This window comes from Bacillus rossius, assembly GCF_032445375.1.
Source record: "Bacillus rossius redtenbacheri isolate Brsri chromosome 9 unlocalized genomic scaffold, Brsri_v3 Brsri_v3_scf9_1, whole genome shotgun sequence".
Classification (NCBI taxonomy): Eukaryota; Metazoa; Arthropoda; class Insecta; order Phasmatodea; family Bacillidae; genus Bacillus; species Bacillus rossius.
The window spans coordinates 9,274,207-9,296,803 of NW_026962012.1; the positions used below are offsets into that span (position 1 = coordinate 9,274,207).

A 22,597-nucleotide genomic window follows, 5' to 3' on the forward strand; every position below is an offset into this window, starting at 1 on the left:
GACTAAATCTAGACAAAATTAAATTTTCCCCATGAGAATTTTTTTTTGAGAAAAATTCTCAAAATATATTGATTATTTTGACACCTCAATCCAAAATAATAATTTTAGTGTCATAAATAATCATTATGCCATATAGTAGTCTGCAGCATTAGATTTTAACCTGGAAAGTAAAACTCCTGTAATCATTATTTACTTTGGATCGGAAACTAAAACATTAAAAATAATACTTTGATTAGACAGAAAATATTTTACTGCACGAATATTAAAACTCTTATAACATCTGCAAGTAGAACAGTATTTCAAATAACACTTAATATGTTAATAATTATCTTTTAGGTGCTGAACAATCTTCAGGGGTCAACAGTAGAGAGTTTTCAATACTTATTTTAGAGGAAACTATAGAACATACAAAAAATCTGTCATGGTATGAAAACAAAAATGCCCTTAAGACTACGTGGTATTCCTACATTCAAAACATTTGACAATGGGTTAACAATTTCTTAAAGCCATTCAAAATGGCCAAAATAGGCATTTGCACACTGCTGTATCTAAAAACCCTCAACTGAATTTCTATGAAACTAGTAAACTACCCAAGAAATGTGCATTGAACTTAGTTATATGTACAATTTCCAATGATAAAATTAAAGGGTTAGTGCCTTAACTCTTAACAGGTGCATGAAGCAATACTCAGTGCATCATGCATTTGATACTTCTACCATTGTCACCCAAGGCACTTTCTGAATTATATTTAAAATATAATACAAATAGTAGTAATAGCTATGTGTACATGAGCCCTTCACAACCTCTCTACCAAAATAGCACAGAACAAATGACAGGAAATAAGGGAATGCAGACAGTAAAAATAACAAATTTCTGTAGTTTTCCACTTTCCACAGATTGTATAAAACTTGATTTAGTTGCAATTGAATCAGAGTTAAAATAAGTTTTGAACTTTCTTTGCAGAACAGACATAATTTAATTACCAGAAAAATAAGTTTTTATTCTACATGACATTACACTTAACTAAGAATGTGAACAATGTACACACTGGCAAGAGAAGAAATCGGAATCTAAGAGTTTTCACTGAATCAGAAATTAACAAAAAATATTTATTCAATAATTTATTCAATTCTGATTTTTGTAATTATTCATCATTCATAACCTGGGACAAGATTTAAGTCATAATATAAATTAATGTTTCAGCATAACTTTACTTAAATACAAAATTTTAATGTATTAAATTTTTTTTTGCATGAAATTTCTATGCATCATGTAAAAATGGATTGTAAAGAAATTTATTTTACTATGTTTAAACTTTAATCTCTTATAACATTATTTGTAACTCATTTACACTCCTGATGTCAATACATATTCCAAACACACAAACACTTGCAAACATTTATCTTTATTCCATATAGTCCTTCCCTAGACATATTTATTACAAATTATTTTATTGTAAAAATGCATCACATAAAAGCCAAAATAATACTATTTTGGTAAAATTAGTATTTAAAAATATATTTGTCTAATATTTGTTGAAAAACACAATATCTTTATGAACAAACTGGGTTTATAAAAACATGACGTCGTCCGGGCCTGCGGCCCCTTTGAGCCCGATATGCCACCGCCCAACCACCATCTCTGTTCAAACCTCCCGCTCGTGTGTGCGTGTGTTGCTAGCCCGGCAAGAGGGCGCTTAGCTGCAGTGCGCCGCACCCCTAATACATATTAATTAATATTGTAATTCTTTTTCTTTCCGCCCCAAAACAGTGTAACGATGGCTATGCATGTGAGTGTCTTTTAATTAATAACTTCATGATCTTTTGTTATTTAATAAGTCCAAGCACGAACAAGGACGCTCCCTAGCGGGCGACGGAGGAACTAACATGCAACTCATTTGAACCCTGTTTTATGCTATAAGTAATTATTACAGACGGTCGGGACATGGAAGTAATTTAATAATTATTGTAAAATTAGTTATGTATTTTCTAATAGTAACCCGGGGCACGCTACAGCAAAGTTGTAACGGTAATTGTGTTCGGCGCGAAGGAGCGCCATGTTGCCTCCCGCAAGCGATGAGCTCATCCCAGTCTTTCTCTCCCGCCGGCCGAGGGCGGATGTGTCTGTGCCTTGAGGCGACCACGTGTGTGGTTTGCCACCTCACCTAATCTAATTCGTGCCTCGGGCGTTTAAAGCTGTATCAACGGAGGATCGTGTAAAGACGTGTACCGTGAGTAAAATAAAAACCAATTAACTGAGTTACGTGTTTTGTGTTCGGGGGCCACGTGGGTCCTTAACCTTGTCAGCGGCGTGTGGGATGCCCTAAGAGCCCACTGCGATAATTAGGAGCGTGCCCGACGCTGAGAGCGGGCCTAGTTAGGGACAGGTGGTACGTAAAAAGTCAGGAGGGCTAATATCTCGCCGCACACGGGCCACGTAACGCCCTGAGTTAAGAGTTTTCCAGCCGGGTCCATGTGCCCACTCACGTGGTGGCGCCCATTAATCTCGACCGATATTCCCATCTCAACACCAGTACGCCCTCAAATGGCGCCCAACGTGGGGCGAGATATTGAACGTGTCGCGAATATCAGGCCCACACGAGTTAGCGCGTGTTAGGCGGTTGTGCACCGGAGCGCGAGAGATAACGGGACCAAGCGGCCACGTGACCAGCCGAGCGCGCGCGCTTCCAAGAATTCGCAGCGAGCAGCCAGTTGGCTGCATTCCTCACCAAAACAACACACTCCGAGCGCAGTAAGTTACCGCAGTACTGATGTGGATTCGTGAGTAGTTCGTGAGAACGTGGATGGGAGGACTGTTCGTGTAAAGAGTACCACGTGGGTAAATATGTACGCAGACGAGTGTATCGGGTGTTACTTCCCCTGCCCGAGTTGGGACTTGCATGGCAGGACCGCCGCCGGATATGAGTGTGGCTACTGCACGGAGTACCGCGTACACGGGGTGACGAAGTGTAGCGCTAGGTCGTGTCCTGGAGGTAGTAGCGAGGGATACCGCTGCCAGGAATGTGCCGGCCTGTGGCATTGTTGTTGTATCGGCGAACGTGAATGGACAATACTGCACAAGTTTTTTACCTTTACGTGCGCACAATGTACCGCCTACCTAGCCACCCAGGCGCAGTACGAGGCAGAGACGCCGGAAAATTCTCCACGACACGCCTCGACGCTTCCCGAAACGCCGACGCCGCTCACGCCGACGCCAACCACGCCGAAAAAGACGCTGCTCGACTCGCCGACGCATCACGTGTTAAGGACGCCGCCCGTTGCCGGAACGTCACCGCAGCACCAAGCCGACTCCTCACACACGACGCAGACACCAGCACCACGAAGGTACGTCCTGACGTCACCCGCACCGTCACGTGTTACGTTACCGACGCCTACCGCCCTGACAAAGACGCCTGTCGTCCCGACGCCGACGCCTGTCGTCCCGACGCCGACGCCTGTCGTCCCGACGCCGACGCCCATCGTCCTGACGCCGACGCCGAAGCTCATCGACTTGACGTCTCCCGACACAAGTCCGATGACGCAATCACCTGCAAGACCACGTTTCGTCGACCCGACGTCACTTATCCCGACACCGACGCTCGCCATCCCGACGCCGACAATTCCGCTCCCGCCACCTCCTGTCCCGGAGCCGCCAACCCCGGCACCTCTCGTCGACCTGACGTCTCCCGACACTGGTCCAAACGCATCATCGCCAGCAAGACCTCGTTTCGCCGACCTGACGCCACTCATCCCGACTGTGATGACGCTTGACTCGCCGAAGCCAACCGAGCGACGCACGACGACGACCGTCCCGCCGCAGTCTGCCACGCCGTCCAGCACCCGCCTCGTGTCGGAGACACCTCCCGACGCCGGAATGACCTCGCCACCGCACCGAACCGCCGTCCCGACGCCAACCAGGTCCATTCCGGCGCAACCCGCCTCGTCTCCGCCACACGACTCGCCACGGACACCGCCAGACTCGACGCCGACACTTCGTGCCACCTTGTCGCCACCACCTGGCTTCGACGTCATCATGCCTTCGTCACCGCCAACCGAGTGCGCAGTCGCAAACGAGACGCTTTGCAACACGATGTCCAGGGCCATGACGCCGAGACGCCTGAGCGCTTCCCCGCCACCTGGGTTCGCTCCTCTGTGCCCGCCCGGATTTGCCCCTCTGTGCCAGCCAGACTTCGAAGCACAGCCGGTTGTACCTGCCGAGTGAGACAGACGCGCGCGACGCCGACGCTGACGCCGCCTACATGCCCACCTGACGCGACGGCAGGAACGACCGAGACACCACGACGCCCGATTCCGACGCCGATCGCCGCAGTACCGGAACACCGGTCAAGTGCCCTGCCGCCCGAGACGCCGCCCGAGACGCCACCCAAATGTCGCAAGTTGGCAACATTGGGACGCCGCACCGTGAAGAGTCGCCTGAGCTCCCTGCATCCACCTGTCGCGATGCAGGTCGACGCCACGACGCCTGGACGCCCGACCGTCTCACCACCGAACGTGACCATCACCCGGACTTCGACACCTGTCACCCGCCTGTCACGACGGGCTGCGAAGCGCCCGCCTGTTGGCGAGGCTGAGCCGGGCCGTGCCGAGCGCCGCCCGCGCTTGCTGCCCGTCTGCCACGAGCCGCCTGACCTTGGTCGCCGCCGCCCCTGCCGGCCGGCGCCCAGTGGCCTATTTCATAAAACTACAAGTCTACAAGTTACTAGTTACAAGTTACAAGGGAATTTCTTACAAGTGAGAATCTGAAGTGTTTCACAAAGAAAGTTGCTTGACTTGTAGAAGTTGGTGCACTTGTAACACATACCTACAAGTTTACGAGTCAGCTGTTTATTGTTCGTGTTTTGATTATGTAACGAATTTGTAGGTTATAGTTGCGAAGTGTATGCTGATAAAAATGATTTCATTGACAGCATTTACAAATGTTTTGATACATCTGTGTACTGTTGCTTTGGAAATACCATGCATATCTCTAACTGCATGGTACTGTCCACCATTTCCCAACAAATGTAGAGAGACAAATATTTGTTCCCTTGCAGATAACGATTTATTTCTTCGTGTAGGGTGATACAATATATGACCTATATCTTGTACTAGCTCCTCCAGTTTAATAGCACTCATGCGGAACATTTCGTTATACTCAAATACCATGCCAAGTCCCATGTTCAACCTCTCTCTAAAATTAAGTGGTCGCCTCATAACCTCAATATCTATATCATCTTCATCAGAATCGGTAAATATAATAATATCCATTGTATTCTAAGATGTTATAATATCATTCTATACACAAGCATAGACTTATTAATGATTTACAACTAATATAATTGGACTTACACAATATTCTACCTATGTATTTACACTGGTAGCAATTTCTTACAAGTTACAAATGCTTGCTAGCTACAAGTTTGATTATGAAACAAAAACATTTATTTACTTGTAAAATTAACTTGTAACTTGTAGCATTTCACTTGTAACTACAAGTATTTACTTGTAGCTTTATGAAACAACATTATCAAAGTTTTTACAAGTTACTAGCAAAGTTACTTGTAACTTGTAGACTTGTAGTTTTATGAAATAGGTCACTGGCCACCGCCGCACCGTCACACGCAGCAGCTGCAGCAGCCGCCGCAGCCGCCGCAGCCGCAGCTGACGCAGATTTGGGGCTCGGGACAACTGGTGGGTCTCCACCCACAAGGTTAGTCAGCCAGCGCCCATTCTGCCCGTGTGTATTGTCCTTCATCGTGTAAATATTGCTCGCCCGCCATCATGTAAACATTGTTCTCTGCCATCGTGTAAACATTGCTCGCCCATCTTCATGTCAACATTGCCACCTGCCCGCACAAACATAAACATCAACATTGCCACGTGGGAGTGCGCGACGTAAACAGTACAGGCAACGCCCCCCATCCATCTGTCAAACGGCGCTGTCATATCGGCCTACTTTCGGAGGGGGCAATTGACGTCGTCCGGGCCTGCGGCCCCTTTGAGCCCGATATGACACCGCCCAACCACCATCTCTGTTCAAACCTCCCGCTCGTGTGTGCGTGTGTTGCTAGCCCGGCAAGAGGGCGCTTAGCTGCAGTGCGCCGCACCCCTAATACATATTAATTAATATTGTAATTCTTTTTCTTTCCGCCCCAAAACAGTGTAACGATGGCTATACATGTGAGTGACTTTTAATTAATAACTTCATGATCTTTTGTTATTTAATAAGTCCAAGCACGAACAAGGACGCTCCCTAGCGGGCGACGGAGGAACTAACATGCAACTCATTTGAACCCTGTTTTATGCTATAAGTAATTATTACAGACGGTCTGGACATGGAAGTAATTTAATAATTATTGTAAAATTAGTTTTTTTTCCTCTCTCTGTGTTTAATTTGTTTTTTTATTGCCCTTTTTTTCAAGTATATATATTTTACAGACTTGAAACTTCACAGTAATGTTCCTTATGTTACGCAGGATGACATTTTTCGAAAATTAGATCCCATGGATGGTTAAAACCAAGCAACAGTGGGTACTTTGTCTGCATGAGAACAGAATTTTGCATTGTTCATGCCTTCTGCGTCTCCATGGCAACGGGCATCGCGCGGCAGTGGCGTACCCACAAGGAGGGACATGTATAATGAGCGGCGCAAGAGTGATCTGCCTGTAGATTGCCGTAGCGAAGTACGGGTACATCAGTTGTACGTTGCGTGCACGAGTCGGGAAACCATCGGTGCTATTCATTTTCTCTCCGGTACATTATACAGCATTGTAATAAATTTTCACTGAATTTTTTTTTATTTAGATGCGGCTTAATTTTTTTCCATTAGTATAGCCGTGTGAAGCCTGTTGGGCAGCTAGTTAACAAATATAAATATTTTATGATTTCAAATAATCTGTAGCAGTTGACATTGTGAATGCTCAAAATACTATTAACTTAAAAGAAAATTTTTTTGGTTTTCAGATAAATATAGTTTCAATTTTCTCATTCATCATACCTGACCGAAGGTTTTACAACTTACCTGGACTCTAGAATGGCTGGCAGATTCAGACACACGTACTGCATGCAACAAAGCTTCAACTGGTCGGCGTTGTACGTCTCTGAGAATTGTAAAAAATGGGCCACATTTTTAAGGGTGATAAGATTCGCCAGAGCAACCTCGCAAATCTCCTTCAGCCTCTTTATCAGCAGCTGGTCCGAAAGCACCAAAACGTTGCAGACGAAGTCCAGATCCTCCGAGTTGGACACAGAGGTGGCATCGTTACGGTACAGGAAGTCCACCAACACTTCCAGAATCGCAAAAGGAACAGGAATGCTCAAAGCTTTGCTGTTGGTTTGGGCCTGTAACAAAATAAAGGTAAACACTGAGAAGCATTTTGACACACCACTCTCACAAATGTACCAACAAATAATAATGCAGATGTATGAAAACTACAGTTGCTTTTTAAACATTTTTTAATTACCTGCAGTTACAAAATCTGATGAATAAAATTAAAACTCAGCATATATAATTTATTGTAGCTACCTTTTACTGAATCCATTTTTTCTCAAACACAATGAATGAAGGCTTAATTTTTATTTATACTGGAGTTATTAGAAATAACATGAGAAAGGTGCACTGACTGAATGATAAGTGAGAAAACCCACAAGCTCACCACAACGTCCCACATGATCCCCACCTACGAAAAATCAAGGTTTAACGCTACCGGAATCACCTTGGTAGGTGGGGCATGTTCTCACCACAACCACCACCGTAGCTCCTTGTATTCATAAAATCATTGTGATCTTTTTCTGAATATCTATCAATATTGCTCCCCTTGTAAGGTCAGCTGACACCCCTTCAAAATTAAATCATTTTTATATTGGATTTTGTTTGGTTCATTTGTGGTTAAAAACTTTTGGAGCCCATATTCTATTACTTTATTATTTATAACTTTTATAACTTTTTAGTTTGAACAGAAAAAAAATTCACTACCAATTTCTTTTGAATAGTTTCATTTATATATATTTTTAAAATGGCATATAAGAACATTTAAAATTAATTTTTTTATTTTATTTTGGGCTCAATGAGTTTGTAAGAAATATGAACTCTCCAGTTGTATGGTTTCGCGCTGTGCTGTGCTGCTTGCGCACAAGTCGTGGGTGACAAGGCAGCTGAGTGCGCGAACTCGGTGAACATGCTGAACTACAGACAGATGCGGACATCGACTGAAATTAGGGACTCCAAGATTTGTACGTGCAATGCCCTACCTCACGATGACCATCAGCTGTGAGCTGGTTTGACGAGGGATATCGCTGAGGCAAAGTCTACCATCAGCGTGGAAATTTGGTCCACAGTGAGTAGTGTCATCCCTAATCATTTTTGAAGAACCTTTTCTTCACGGGATAATTTTAATTAAGATTCAGTCATGTGACTCAATGTGTAGTGCCAGTTACTGAAATGCAATTTCGGTACAAACTTCTAAAATAGAAAATTTTTAGCTTGAAAATGTTATCTTGCATGTTTGATATTCCATAACATATGCACTCTACCAGTGTATGCTGATAAAGTAAAATTCCCAATTAAACAATTTATTTGAAGTTCATATTTATGACATGTTTACATTTTTATACCACAGGTGATGAAGAGAACATTAGTTTCAAACCTGTAAGATTTATTTGCTGCTGCTGCTCCAAACTAAATGCAGTTCACAGTGTTTTTGATTTAAGAAAACATAGCACAAAAGTTACTAACATGCATGCACACCTAGGCCTATTGCAGATTTCCCTTTAATATTTAGGCAACAAACATATCAGTGGTTTAGAAATAATATACATAAGTACATATATTCAATTTTGCATCTGTTTTCATAAAATGCACAATTAGAGATTTCTAATATGGAATTTCTGTTTAAAGATATTGCTTACCATGTACAAAGATTTGGCACATTTAGCAGTTGTGCATGAATATTTGCGGGAAAAGTATAATTTCCTTAATTGGGTTTTCGGTATCTAATTGGGTGTGAGTCGTGCATGTTTCACACAGTTTTCCTTTGCCCTTTCTGTTTTAAGGTTGTTGGCATTTTTTAACAGTAAGTGCACACTTTCTGAAGCAACATTTCAAAGATATATATTTTAAGGGGGCAAGTAAATATTCTTAAAAAATATTCCTCCTCTACTTGCAGATTGAGTATAATATAATTATTTAGTTATGCTTCATTAATTTTATGTTTTATTTATTTCTTTAAAAATTTCATTTTAAAGGGTAGGCAAAGGTATTTGCATTTAAAAAGATTTGGGTTGACATTTAGTTATCGCCAAGCTACGCCTTTATTTGTGGAACTTCAGTCTTCCGCGACAACATTAAACAATGTTTATAAGAAGCACCAAACTCTTATGCTTTTAAAACAAATTAATTAGAGGTGGACAGGAATGGCATTTTTACTTTCGGACAGGATTCAATTGGGAAAGATATTGGATATTCAGGTTAGGGATCAAGAGCAATGTAGTTGTCACTTAAATTGGCATGCATAAAAAAAATATATTTACTATTTAAATGTGCAAATTTATAAGTCTTGCATAAACCATCCACATTAATAGCGCAAATGATTTATGTTCACAAAAAATATTAGCAATTAAGGAAAAAATAATGAGTAACACATAATGGAAATAAAAACAAATACCTCATGCCTATTCTACTTCAAATTTTTGTGCAGAAATACCAATTCTTCAAAATGTTCTCTTGTTATTTTGGTATGATAATATGGCCAGCACTAGAGAAAATATGTTCACTGGCAACCTCAATTCTTGGTTTTACCTTGACAGAATGGTAAAAGTGCAATGCATCCTGTTATTAGGTAGTTTCTTGAACAATTTCCAAATAGGAGCTGAAGTAACACCTGGATCACCTATGCCAGTTCTGCCTGATATGCCAAATTTAGAACCCACACGTTTTTATTTCATAAAATTTACGATAAACAATTGCCACGTCCACTTTTAAATCACACTCTCATTTTACGTAATTTACTTTTGATCATACATGATAAAAAACTGAAAAAACTAAAAACCACTCCGAACGTTTCTGAAAACGGAAGAGAAAATATGGCCTAAAAATTTAAAACGATATTGGCGCCTTTTCGTTTCTTTGATAAAAACTGAGTTTTTATCATTTCGAATGTTATGTGTTTTGCAACATTGTTAATAGCTGCTCTCGTGGAGTTCATTTTCAAACATAACCTAAAGATACAGTAAAGATGTTCACATTTGTCAAAAGTAAAAATAAATGTATTTAAACTATGTTTGATAACATTTGAGTATTTTATTTGGTCTGAATTTTTATTTTTGAGGGTATTTATGAATGAGAGTTGAATTATTTCACAGATAGTTCTAATATTTTATTTTGTGATATCTTTGTGCTTTGTTCGGTCAATCAAGGCAAAGATGCTGTTGTTACGTAATGTAAATGGAGACGAAAACATAAGCATGTATTTATATAAAATAAAAATTAGTTTGCCAGCCATAAGTTTTTGACTATTAGAAAATTCCTATTCCCAAGTTACTATCCCGAGAGGAAAAATTATTTTTCCCGAAGTTCGGAAATGGTCCCTTTCCAGACTTTTATCCAGAGTTTTCCGAATAACAGTCTTTACCTCAGCCCAGCCACCGCCGAACATGCTGCTGAAGTAATCCAGGCGTGCCGCCAGCACACACTTGTGCGCCTTCAGCTCTTTGCCATCCTCGCTGCGCAGCGTCACGTCGTACAGCTCTTTGTGTTTCTTGTGGTCGAACGACACTTCAGCGGGCTGACAAGGACGGTTGTTCTTGGACACGATGAGGCCATTCTCATACCTGTTCAAAGAAGTGTATGTGAATGTGTAGAGTTAGGCAGGGCTGTTCAACTTTTACAATTACTGGCCACAGTATATAAATAAATAATCCAAAAATAACTTTTTTATAAATAAATTTGAGTGTGTCATTATTTTATTTCTAAATCTAAATTTAAAGCTCACTTATTTAACTATTACGCATCACTTATTTATTAGGTATTAAGAAAACCTGTACAATATTTGCCTTGTGAAATTTCTCATTAAACCACAGTCTGGCCTGTTCAGAAGTTACAAGAAGTGTAGAAAAGTATCTTATATGCATACCTGACACCATCAAGTTTTTTCTGGAGAGTAATTAAACCAAACTTCTTGGCAGCTTCTTGTGCAAGCCTGATTGGATCACAAAAGTTTCCTTCATTGTCTTCCCCAACTTTCTTCATAAAATGCTGCTTTGCTTTATTTTTCTTGTTTTTTCCTTCGGCTAAAATCACTTCATATGCACTAACTGTAGAGGAGTTAAATGTAGTGGAATCCAACATTTCATTCACATCCACATTAGGTTTGTTTCCCAGCACATTCTTGTTATCAGATGGGCTGGACTTGGGAACTCTACAAAACAGAAAATCACTTATGATAAATAGAAACTTTGAAGTTGAGTAACAAAAATAATTTTTATTATAGTAGGGGGGAAATAAAAAAAATTAAATTGACACTGGGCAAATGTGTTAACTTAAATGTAAACCCAGGTTCATGTGTTGCTTCTTGTTTTGAATAAAGCCAAAAAAATGTATTTTACCGACATGTAAACTTGCACATTTCTTTTAAATACATTAAAATCATTTATTGACTACACAATTAATGCCACTCAAATATCCAGGTTTCATGCCAATACTGCAAAACCAGAAACACAACATTTTAAATTTTCCAAATTAATGTGCACATACACTAGAGTCCCGTTATAGCGAGGTGTCACGGTTCCGGGTTTTATCCTCGCTATAACCGAATTGGACAAATTTCGGCCCCCAAAAAATAAAAATTAACCAAAAATAGCATAAAAATTGTGTTTAAACCTGTATAATTGGAAAATAACAGGTTATATTAACGAAATCTTAATTTCTGTGAGCAGATGTGTGAATTCTCTTTAAAACAATACCCCATAAGTACGGATGTGATCACAGATTGCGTCAAAATAACCAGAATACCCTACCACGCCATCTAAGTATAGCATCTCAGCCCGCGGCCGACGCAGCATTGTCCTGCTATCTATTGTCGACGCGGGCTGTCTGCTGGCGGCCATGTTGGTTTGGGATGTTGCTAACAGGTGGTGCTAGTGTAGCGCAACTATTTAATTCCTTACAAAAAAAGCAGGAGTGCGGCTGCGGCAACGCACGCACACCTCAAACGAAATGAACGCTGGAAAACTATACTTTTTTCATTTAAAGAAACCTGTCAACTTTTTTAGAAAATAAATTTGGGATTAAACTCAAACCATCACCACCCCTTTCCCGGACAGATACTCCAACAATTGACCGAAACAAAAGTTACAAGAAAACTGTCCTAACGATTCGGAAATAAAGACTATAGTGCCTACTAGAGGTGTAAAAGTAACGAAAAAATGCGTACCCATATGTATTCGTTACTATTACAATTAGTACTCGTTACTATCGTTACGTTACTCGTTACTTCGGATACCGCATAACATGCTATGTTATGTTGCAGCAACGAATTCAGTCGTATGCGTACGCGTACAGTATGACGTCGCGTAAATAATAATAATAAATAGAATATAAACAATTAACAATAATTTGATAATTAATAGTTTTTGTTAACCAAGAAACAATTAAATCTCATTAGAGCCGCTTTTTAATATTATTTTTTTTTAAGATAACAACCAAAAATAAACGTGAAAATACGTGATTATAAAAACAAAAACATACATATTTCTAATTTGTAAAAAATACTTTCTTACCTTGTTTCTGTTCCAATCTCAAACTTTGTCTACACACGGCACAGATAACTAACGGAAGTTTGATAAAAGAAAGAAAGGATGGGATTCTATTTTTAAAGCCACGCACTTAGGTGGCGACTGCAAGGCTGAAGAATGTGACAGGGGTCAACGGCAAGATGTCTAGTGGCGAGCCAGAGGGGTGGAGATAAAGCAGACAAATAACAAAAGCGCGCTTCAAGCGATCACGCCGTTAATTCCTCAAAAATACCTCGTTATAGCCGTGTTCTCGCTATTACCGTGCTCGCTATAACGAGATTCTACTGTATATTAAGTAAAGCTCCATTAAAAGTTTATAATGTCAAACAAACTTTGACACTTTACAAATAACTTCTAAAAGTGTCAAATCATGTGTGCAGATGTCTAAAAATACTGGTTAATCAATTTTAAGACCATTTCGCTGGGTGATTTTCCCATAGGTATATAATAACTAATAAGCAAAATTAAACACAATACAAAACTGATTTATTATTCACAAGAACACAAGAGAATTTTCTGATAGAAAGCTAAATCATTTTCACAATTTATTTCCACATGTTTTAAGTGGAGTGGCTTCAATAATAATTTTTACTTAATGAGTGACTATAAACTGAAGTGAGGCATTACTAAACAAACATGTTCACATAAGGCTGCTGTAAATTAAAGTTTCATGACATCCTGCACTGTAAATGTTTATTTAATGACCACCATTCATGTTTCGTTAATTTTTTTTTGTCTTTTTTGACTTGAAGACACCCCGGTGTATATAATTACACAAAATATAAAGTCAATTCTTTCATATAGGGGATTTTTTAATATAGCTTTCATGTAACATGTAGCATTTAAAGAGTTTTTTTATGCCATTATGTTCTTCAGGGCAGCAGTATATCAGCGGATTATATGGTCCACAGTCATAGTGACCTATTTTTTAATTCTTGTATTTTATAATTCTTAATATTTTTATAAGTAATTTTGACATTTAATTATTTCATTCAGAAAAGCAGTCTGTGATTTTACTGGTTCTCACTTTATTGGCTAGGATACTATTTATGTAAGTATGATTTTCCAAGTTTTGTTTCACATAAAATGTTCTTTACATAACTATACTTTTTTGTATATGATTCATAGTGTGTTTGTGACATTTCTAAAACGTAGGACAGTGGTTTCTGTAAAAAGAAAAAAAGATGCCCAACACCGTGGCAAGATGATAGAAGATAGTTTATCACATACTGTATTATAAAAGAGAGATTAAGACATTCAACAGGACCATGGGAGAGCTCTCTGACCGGGGAATATCCGAATATAGGTTACAATAATAATAATAATAATAATAATAATAATAATAATAATAATAATAATAATATAGATAATACGAAGGCAGCCTTTCCAGGGAAGTCCCCAGTTTGTACTGTTTTGTGATTTTTCTTTTGTGTATTTTGTTTCATCAGTCATTGTTTATGGGCTGGGCCAAGAAGTCATGTTATCTCAGCAATATGTATTTTCGGTCATGAGAAGACTATAAAGTCTAAATTCATTTCAATTCTTTAATTTTGAGAATCACCAACAACAGTCTGTAACTATCATTAACAAACTTAACACCCAACTAACTGCAACTTCAAATTAAATATTTTTTCAAGTATTTATGTAAGTGCAAGGAACAGTAGTCATCTCAGCCAGGCACGATCGTGGCTGTTACAAACAATTGTTGTATGTAAAAACAGAAATCTTAAAATTTTTTCACATTACAGGCTTTGGATGATTGGCCAAAATGTACAAAACTTTACTTCTACACAAGAGAGGTACTGTTTGTATGATGTCTTGACGCTGGAAATTTCCCATATTCATGACTTTTATCCAAATAAATAATGAACATAAATATATCAAGACAACAGTTCTAACATATTTCCTTTAAACTGTTCGCAAGTTGACAAGGTTGGGCTACAAATGAGGTGAATAAAGCAGTAAATTGCAACAATATTTCTGATGTAAAGTTTCGCTAGTTTTGCAACAAAAAAAAAAAATAACACTTTGTATTTCCGTAACTAAACGTCTAAGTCAGTTAAAATTACAATTTTTTTTGCAGCAATGAAAGTATTAAATTACTGGCTGAATGCTTGAACACAGTTTTAAGATGTTTAAGAGGTAAGATTTGAGTAAACATACATACATACTTGCCAACTTTTGAAATTCCCAATCCAGTAGAAATTTTAAATGATTAATTATAGCGTAAACCAAACACGGCAATTTGGTTACTCCACGATTAAACATAACAAATAACCAAATACTGTATATTTTATACTATCTAACAAAAAAGTACATACAGCTATTAAATTAGCTAAACATCTGCATTGTAATATTGTGAATTTCATATTTCACACACATCTGATATAGAAGTTTACACAATATTGCACCCATCATCAGCTGCACTCAATTCATGTTCTTATCTAGGTATGTAATTAAATATAGGCCTACAAACTTATTTACAACACTTTCGAACTAGCTTTTTTTTTCTTAAGGAAAATGCTTCAGTGATGCTGCAGTAGCTTTCTTAGCTTTTTGAAGAAATTTCTCAGAAAACTTCTGATCATAGCAAAAACCCACTTGTCTGGATTTAATTACAGAAATGCTTTCAAGAGAGTTATTTGACAATTGGGATCTGAACTGGGTCCTGTTTTTCTTGACCAAACTAAACACCCTCTCACACTCTGCATTACTGTGAGGGATTGTGAGTATGGAAAACATTACTCTAGATAGTCTATCAAATTTCGGTTCCCCAGTTATGCTTTTCATATTTGAGACACTGACCCATTTTTCCACAATATTGGCACTCTGTGTTAAACAAGAAAGATCTTCCAGCTGAAGGGAAATGAACTGTTTGTGAAGTTCATCCATGGCCATGCTCCTTGTTTCATTGTCTTTAAGTGGTAACATTACAGGAAACAATTTCAGGAAGTACTCAACATCAGAGAAACTGACATTTTCAATGCCCTCAATGTTGGCAGCACTTGCTTTCATCAAAACTTCGTTCTTCAGAGGAAACTTGTTAACAATATAGTCACATGCAGTGATGAAATACTTTTTCACAGATTCATAAAACACTTTTTTGTCAGATGCTTTTAATTCACTTACAGTTTGTGAAGTCTGAAAGCCAATAACCATATCAGAGTCTTGCCTCTGATTTTCAACAGCATGATAGCTAACTTCAAGAATATCCACATTCTTGATAGCAGCAGGCTTAACAAACTTAGATAATATCTCTTTCAACAAGTCATAGAGCATGTGTCGCAAAATGTGAATTTGCGGTTCTGATGCTTGGAGCATTATGTTTACTTTTTCAAATGAGGGTATCACATGCAACAAAAACAAGCAGAAAGCTCTATTCAGTGGCATTGAGAGAAATAAAAACAGCTTTTCTTCACGACTTAAATTTGGACTTTTACTTTTCAAAATAAGGTCAGAATCACTTACTGACAAGACTGCACCAGCCATTTTCTTGTAAGAGACCTTAGGATCACCATCTGCTTTTCTTTTACTTGACTGTTTTCTTACAAAATTAAAAGATTCTTTTGTTCCAGACGGCTTGGTTGTCATGCTTGAAGGTGAGGAAGAACACGATGGTGAAAGAACATCTATCTGTCTTACCTACTGATGTGAAGTTCTCTTTGGGCAAGAGTGAAGAACCTGATGGTTTCTGAATCATGCCTACCCTCTCTCCAGATTTGTTACTCTCTTTCGGAATCCTGTAAGATGTCAGTGACGAACACTGTGGTTTCTGATGACTGACTTCTTTCTTGAAGAAACTCAACAAAGGTTCCCACTGATCTACAAATCTAGTCAGACTTCTACCCAATGACAGCCACCTGGTACAAACATGTTTCAAAATCTTCTTAGCATCTTTATTGTGTAGATTTTGAAATTCTGCCGGACTTTCTTTTCGTTTGCTGCTTTTCTTAAGATAATAATAAATGTCTATTAAAATTTCGTCAATTTTTACTGGCAAGCAACTTGACCCCTTTTCTGCAGCCAAATTAATCAAATGGCACAAACATCCCATTACAATAAGTCCCTCCTGAGCATTTTTTAAAACAGCTGCCACACCATTTTTATGTCCAAGCATAACTGCAGCATTGTCTGCAGAAAATGATATCATGTTTTTTATGGGTACTTTAAGATGTTCCAATTCTGCCAACATCAAACTGCCGATATTACGACCTGTTGCATCGCCTTGTAAATTAGGCAACGAAAGAATGCACGAGACCATTTTTTGCACATTTTCGTCAAAAAACGTAACCACCACTGGATACAGTTTGGAATCGGAATCATTACTCCCATCGGTTGACAAACAAAAAGGGCCATTTTGCAAATGCGTCACAATATCCTCTGTAGCATTTGCAGACATTTCTTTAACAATAGCAGATGTTTTTGTTCTGCCACAGCTATATTTCTTTGCGACGTCGGATGAAGGAAACATTTTCCTAACTAGAGGCCTGGCGTGGTCGGCCACACTAAGCGGTAGGTTATGTTCCACAATGAAATGCGTGAACAAACACTCACTCCTAATGACGGCATTGTCCACGCTTTCAGTTTTCACAAAATAATTCTGAATTTTCGTATTTTCTTCGCCACTTTTCATGTTATTGTTGTGTTAGGTGGTTTTGCCATGATTTCTAATGTCGTTTTTTCCGCCGTGTGCAATGTTTACATCGCAACGACAAACCTTACAGAAGGCATACGTATTACCTTTATCAGACTTAATAATATACGGAAACTCTTGCATATACACGTCTCTGAATGCCTGCGAGTACTGCTTGGTTTTTCCGCTCATATTGTAAACAATACAATCGTACTGATGCCACAAACGCAATTACAATACACGCATCTCTAAATAATTATTTACGTAGCACTACGCATTTCGTTTAATGCAAGCTAAATAAAAAAATAATTATATAACCGTATTCAAACCACAACACTTTATTCCGCGCTAAAATACTCCAAGACTGCTAAAAAAAAAAATACATGCCCAAAAGATAAACACAACATAAACTGCGCGATGATTGGCTTGTAGTAACCAATGAAGAAACAATTGACACGGACGTATTTTATTTGACCTTGATATCCTGTCGCTGATACGATACCAAAATCGTACAAACGTATTTTAATAACGTAAAAATGTCGGAGAACCAGTAAAATAACTGATTGGCCGTACAATCGTACAATAACATGATTTTCCGTACATTTTACGGGTAAATCGTACAAGTTGGCAAGTATGTACATATTTTAAATTTGAGAAAAATGAATCGATCACCAAAATTTATCAATTATTGTTTTACTCTGACAGTAAATCAACGTTTGAATAAGCTCTGAAAACAATTTAGCAGGAATTTTCTTTTCAATTTTAGTTTAAGAGCAAATTTTGTATGGAAAATACTAGGGATGTGCGAATCCTTGATTTTCAGTTCGGTTCGAATCCGAGTCGAATCCCTGGCAATATTTGAGATTAGTGATGGGTCGATTCCGATTCCGGAATCGGTAGGTTCCACCGATTCCAGTATAATCGTGGGATTCAGAATACAATGGTTTTGGAATCGACCGTGACCGATTCCTGCATTGTTTTTAAGTTTGAAAAATACATCTCCTACGCAATGTAAGAAAATATTAAAATGCATGCAAATATAATTTTTAAACTACATAATACAATCTTTTTTTACGTAACTGATTTCCGTATTATGGCGATTAACGTATTTATTTACTTGCACCGCCATTTTCCCTACAGTACAAATGCAGTATCTACTTTCCCGCTTTAAGCGAAAGCATTTTTCGGAAATTACGTTGTAACAGCACTGCATTTAATAGTAAACCTTCAAAAATAATTAGGCAAAACCATAATGTTTAAAGAAAATTATGTAAATGTAAACGGCAAGTAAAATAATGTAAACGTTAACTATTTGATCATGGCAGCTACATTTGCCATTGTAAACATCCTAATTTTTTGTTTGTGCTACCTGCCATGGTAAACCATACGGCCATAAACCAAATCTTTGGTGACGTGAACGTGAAAATTAAGATGTTTCACATCTCCGCACTTTAAACTTCAAAGAATTAAAATGAAATAATTTTTGAATGAGATTTTACCCAAATTCAGAGTGGATTACTGCCACTATATTAAAATAAGTATAAAAGCAACATAACCAAATTGCTGTATATCGGCATTCTTGTGCGTGTTCAGCGATGCTCGTTTTACATTAGATATATTTTGGAAAGGCTGTTGGCTAATCTGAATTTCTAAACATTGCTGCTGAAACGTTCGTAAATTTTTATTACCAAACATAAACATTCTTTTTAAAGTAGTTGTGTTAGTTAACAGAATTGTTTCCGATAAATTTCTGAAATGAATTAAATATTAACACGCGATTATTTGAAGAGTTTAAATATTTTGTGTAAGAAAATCTCACCATAAAATGTGGAAATTTTGAGATGCTAAAACATGCACATAACTTTCTTACTCAAGAACCGAAAATTTATTTTCTCTTTACGGTTGTGAAGAACTGCAAGACTGGATGGATTTATTCTTTTCACCAAGTGAGATAATTAAGTTCTAGGTAATATATTAAGACGTAAGCATCTCTGACATTTTATTTTAGTGTGGTGCATATTTGTTTCTTGTCATTTCCATCATGAGATAATAAAGTTTTATTTTTACCTTTCCCTCTTTTTATTTATTTTTTTTCGCCCTGGTCCCTTGAAATATGTATAAACAAGGTTATATTGACATTTTATTTGGATCATTATTTAGTTGTGCTTGAAAATTAAATTCTTAACCTAACCATACGAACCTCTTTTTTTACAATTAATTGAATTGATAATGTAAGGTAGGTATCTAAAGTTGGTTAAGTTATAACATTATTTACAATTTACGTCATAAGACATCTTTGATTATTGGCAGTGTTTGAACAAGTGTTTCATCTAACTATATGCAAGGTTAAAAGGCCAAATTGTGCTAGAAATTCAAGGTAGCGTAACTTGATGGTAATGAACTATGAACATACTTTTTAACATTATATAAGCTGTATATAATGTTAATTTCTGCACAGAAAATGAAACACAACACAATTACATTTTTAAAATCATAAACAAACTTTTTTTTTCTGAGTATATTACTCTGTTGAACATTGTCAGATAAAAATTAAGGAATCGGAATCGGATTCGAAGAATCGACCCTTTAATTTAAGAATCGAAAATGGAATCGGAATCGGTATATTTTTGGAATCGGCCCAACACTATTTGAGATACAATCCGATTCAGAATATTAAGCACAGAATAATTAAAAATAACTAATTAATTTAAAAATAATGTTTGTTATATTTTTTCTAACTGTAATTACTGGCAATTATTTATTACACTGAGATTGAAATGTTTATAATTATGTAAACTTAATAATAAACACTTTAAAATATGAAAACCAAAACATATTCAATTCTCCAACTCAATCGTAATAAACTGCACCCCACAGGGAAATCTCAGTTTTATAAACGTTTCAGCAAACGAAACTATTTTTTCTACAATAAATAGCCAACATTTTTTTTCTTGTAGGTATGTAATTGTTTTTAGTTTATAGTTTGCTATACGACAAAATTCATAATTATAGTTTAAGCTCTCAACATTCTTTTAATGTCACTGTGTTAATTATTTAATTTACATATCTTTCTTTGATACATCATGTTATAAATACTTACGTAATAGTAGCCTAATTTTATTTTTCACTGCTAGTATTTTTGAGCCGTATTAAATTAATTTATAACTTTTGTGAATATTCGTAATACTGTTCGAATCCATGTACGTACAACGATTCTGGGTTCGGGTAATTGTGGATTCGAACCATACCAGAAAATATCGGGTACTCGCACATCTCTAGAAAATACGTCTGCAAGTGTTGTTGGATCGGCACGTACTGGATGGCGCACGGACCGGGCCGCAGCAGGTCGCAGGTGTTGGTGTACATGAACTGGAGCAGCTGCTGGAATATCTGCGGGTGGACGCCGGCCAGCTCCACCCTCGGAACGCCCCCGTCGCACCTTCCCGCGGCTTCCGCCACCAGCTTCGTGAGCGGCTCGCTGCGAGAGGCCACCAGGAACTTGTGGGCGGCGAACACGCGGCGGCCTTGGCCAGTCTGCAAAAGGCAACAACTGAGAAAGAAACCATTAAAACTCTGTGGTGCTGCCAACTTCCAGGCACACCCGTCAGTAATAACATTTATGCACATAATAAAACCCCTGTAAAGCAAATGTGATAAAAGTTGTAACGCCCCTCGTGCCTCAAAATTGAATTATTTTAAATTAATTAAAAAGAGCCTTGGAAACTTGCTAGGTAAGAAATATAAGAAAAATAAGTTTATTGACCAGAGGTGGCACGAGGTGGAGAACAAGACAATTTGGAACTCCCTGACACAAGCAACTGGGGAGCTGGTGGATCGTTTACGGGAAGAAGGTATATCATAAATAAATTAACACTACACAAGTAGCTTGGTCTATAGGTTCCCTGTTTTATTTAAAAAAGGTAAATAATGAATTCCGTTTTCATTTGATTTGGCATTTAACAGTTTCCCAATTAATATATTAATTATAAATTAAGTTTTTCGATAACGGGCCGGCCCTTAGATTAGTATAACACATATACTCAACTTTAACAACAAACAATAAAATAAACAAAAATTTATTAGTATCACACCAAAATTTGATTTGTCCAATTATTACATCGATGATTAGTTTTATTGACTCTACATATTCTTGAGGAAAGCACTGTTCGCTGGTAGGCTATTCATTCGATTAATGTAGTTCATAGCTAGAAGGTGGGGGGGGGGGGGGGGGGGGGGATGTTGATTTCATATTACCACCCGGGTCTTCAAAAAATAACGTCGGGTCGTGGAAACCTCTCTTCTAACGTGACCCGCAGTGGAGGTGCAGGACCACGAGCTGGGAGCAATTTGTCTCTCCAGCACTTCGACCCTGTCAACCAGGGTGTAGAGTTCGGAGCTCACTAGGTGTCCCGCGCCGACATCAGGATGCAGCGGACCAAGAAGTCAGGATGCGCGGACGAAACCGGAATTTTTAGAATTAAATAAGAATAAATAAAAGATTTAACAACGCATGACTTTTCTAAAAACTACCTCTGCCTGGCTACTGTACAAACGGGATCACATCCCTTAAGCAAGCTGACTACATTCTCGTGCACACGAAAATCACCGTTCCCGCAAAAACCCTCTTAGCGCAGAGGACGTAGAGGAGACGTGGTCAGTAGCCGAGGTCAGAGGGCTGAGTCCTCGCAATCGGACAAAGCACCTAATTAAATCGGGCGGTAAGGCCCCGGGTCAAAGGAGGGGGTAGGTTCGGTTCTAAGCCGAAAATTTCCGAAGGAGTCCGAGGCGGGCGCAACAACAACACGACATGCGCGCTCTCTACCGGACCGAAACGAAAGCAACGAACAATCGACTTCTCCGGGCCGCGAGAGGAAAGCATAGTGCCTTATGGCACCGCGACGCTGCTTTCTAGCGGCGTAAGGGGGAACTACTTGAGGTGGTGAGCAGACTTGCCACCAGGTGTCATGAGGGTAAGCTCTGCACGCTGGCGACCAGGCCCGCGGTTACTTTTTCCTCCGCTAGATGTCAGGGATGTGTCTGTCGGACCCGGGAGAAGGTTTTTGCATCAGGTCATCGTCCCGTCCGGTCACTGCTCTTAGCTTAATTTCTCAGAACTAAAGTGAGGAGGAGAGAGAGGAAGGGGGGGCAGAAATAGCTACTAAGGTGGGAACGCAGC

At 38.7% G+C, this 22,597-nt stretch overlaps 1 protein-coding gene across 1 annotated transcript in view; it reads right to left on the reverse strand.

Annotated features, from left to right (window-relative positions):
- Positions 1–22,597, reverse strand: part of LOC134542629 (inhibitor of Bruton tyrosine kinase) — a 115,793-nt gene that overhangs the window by 35,735 nt on the left and 57,461 nt on the right. The window contains exons 10-13 of the mRNA XM_063387027.1: positions 20,738–20,955; positions 11,129–11,413; positions 10,628–10,826; positions 7,021–7,340 (exon numbers count right to left, since the gene is read on the reverse strand). Coding sequence (XP_063243097.1) covers positions 7,021–7,340; positions 10,628–10,826; positions 11,129–11,413; positions 20,738–20,955 — 1,022 coding nt within the window. The remainder of the gene's footprint in view (positions 1–7,020; positions 7,341–10,627; positions 10,827–11,128; positions 11,414–20,737; positions 20,956–22,597) is intronic.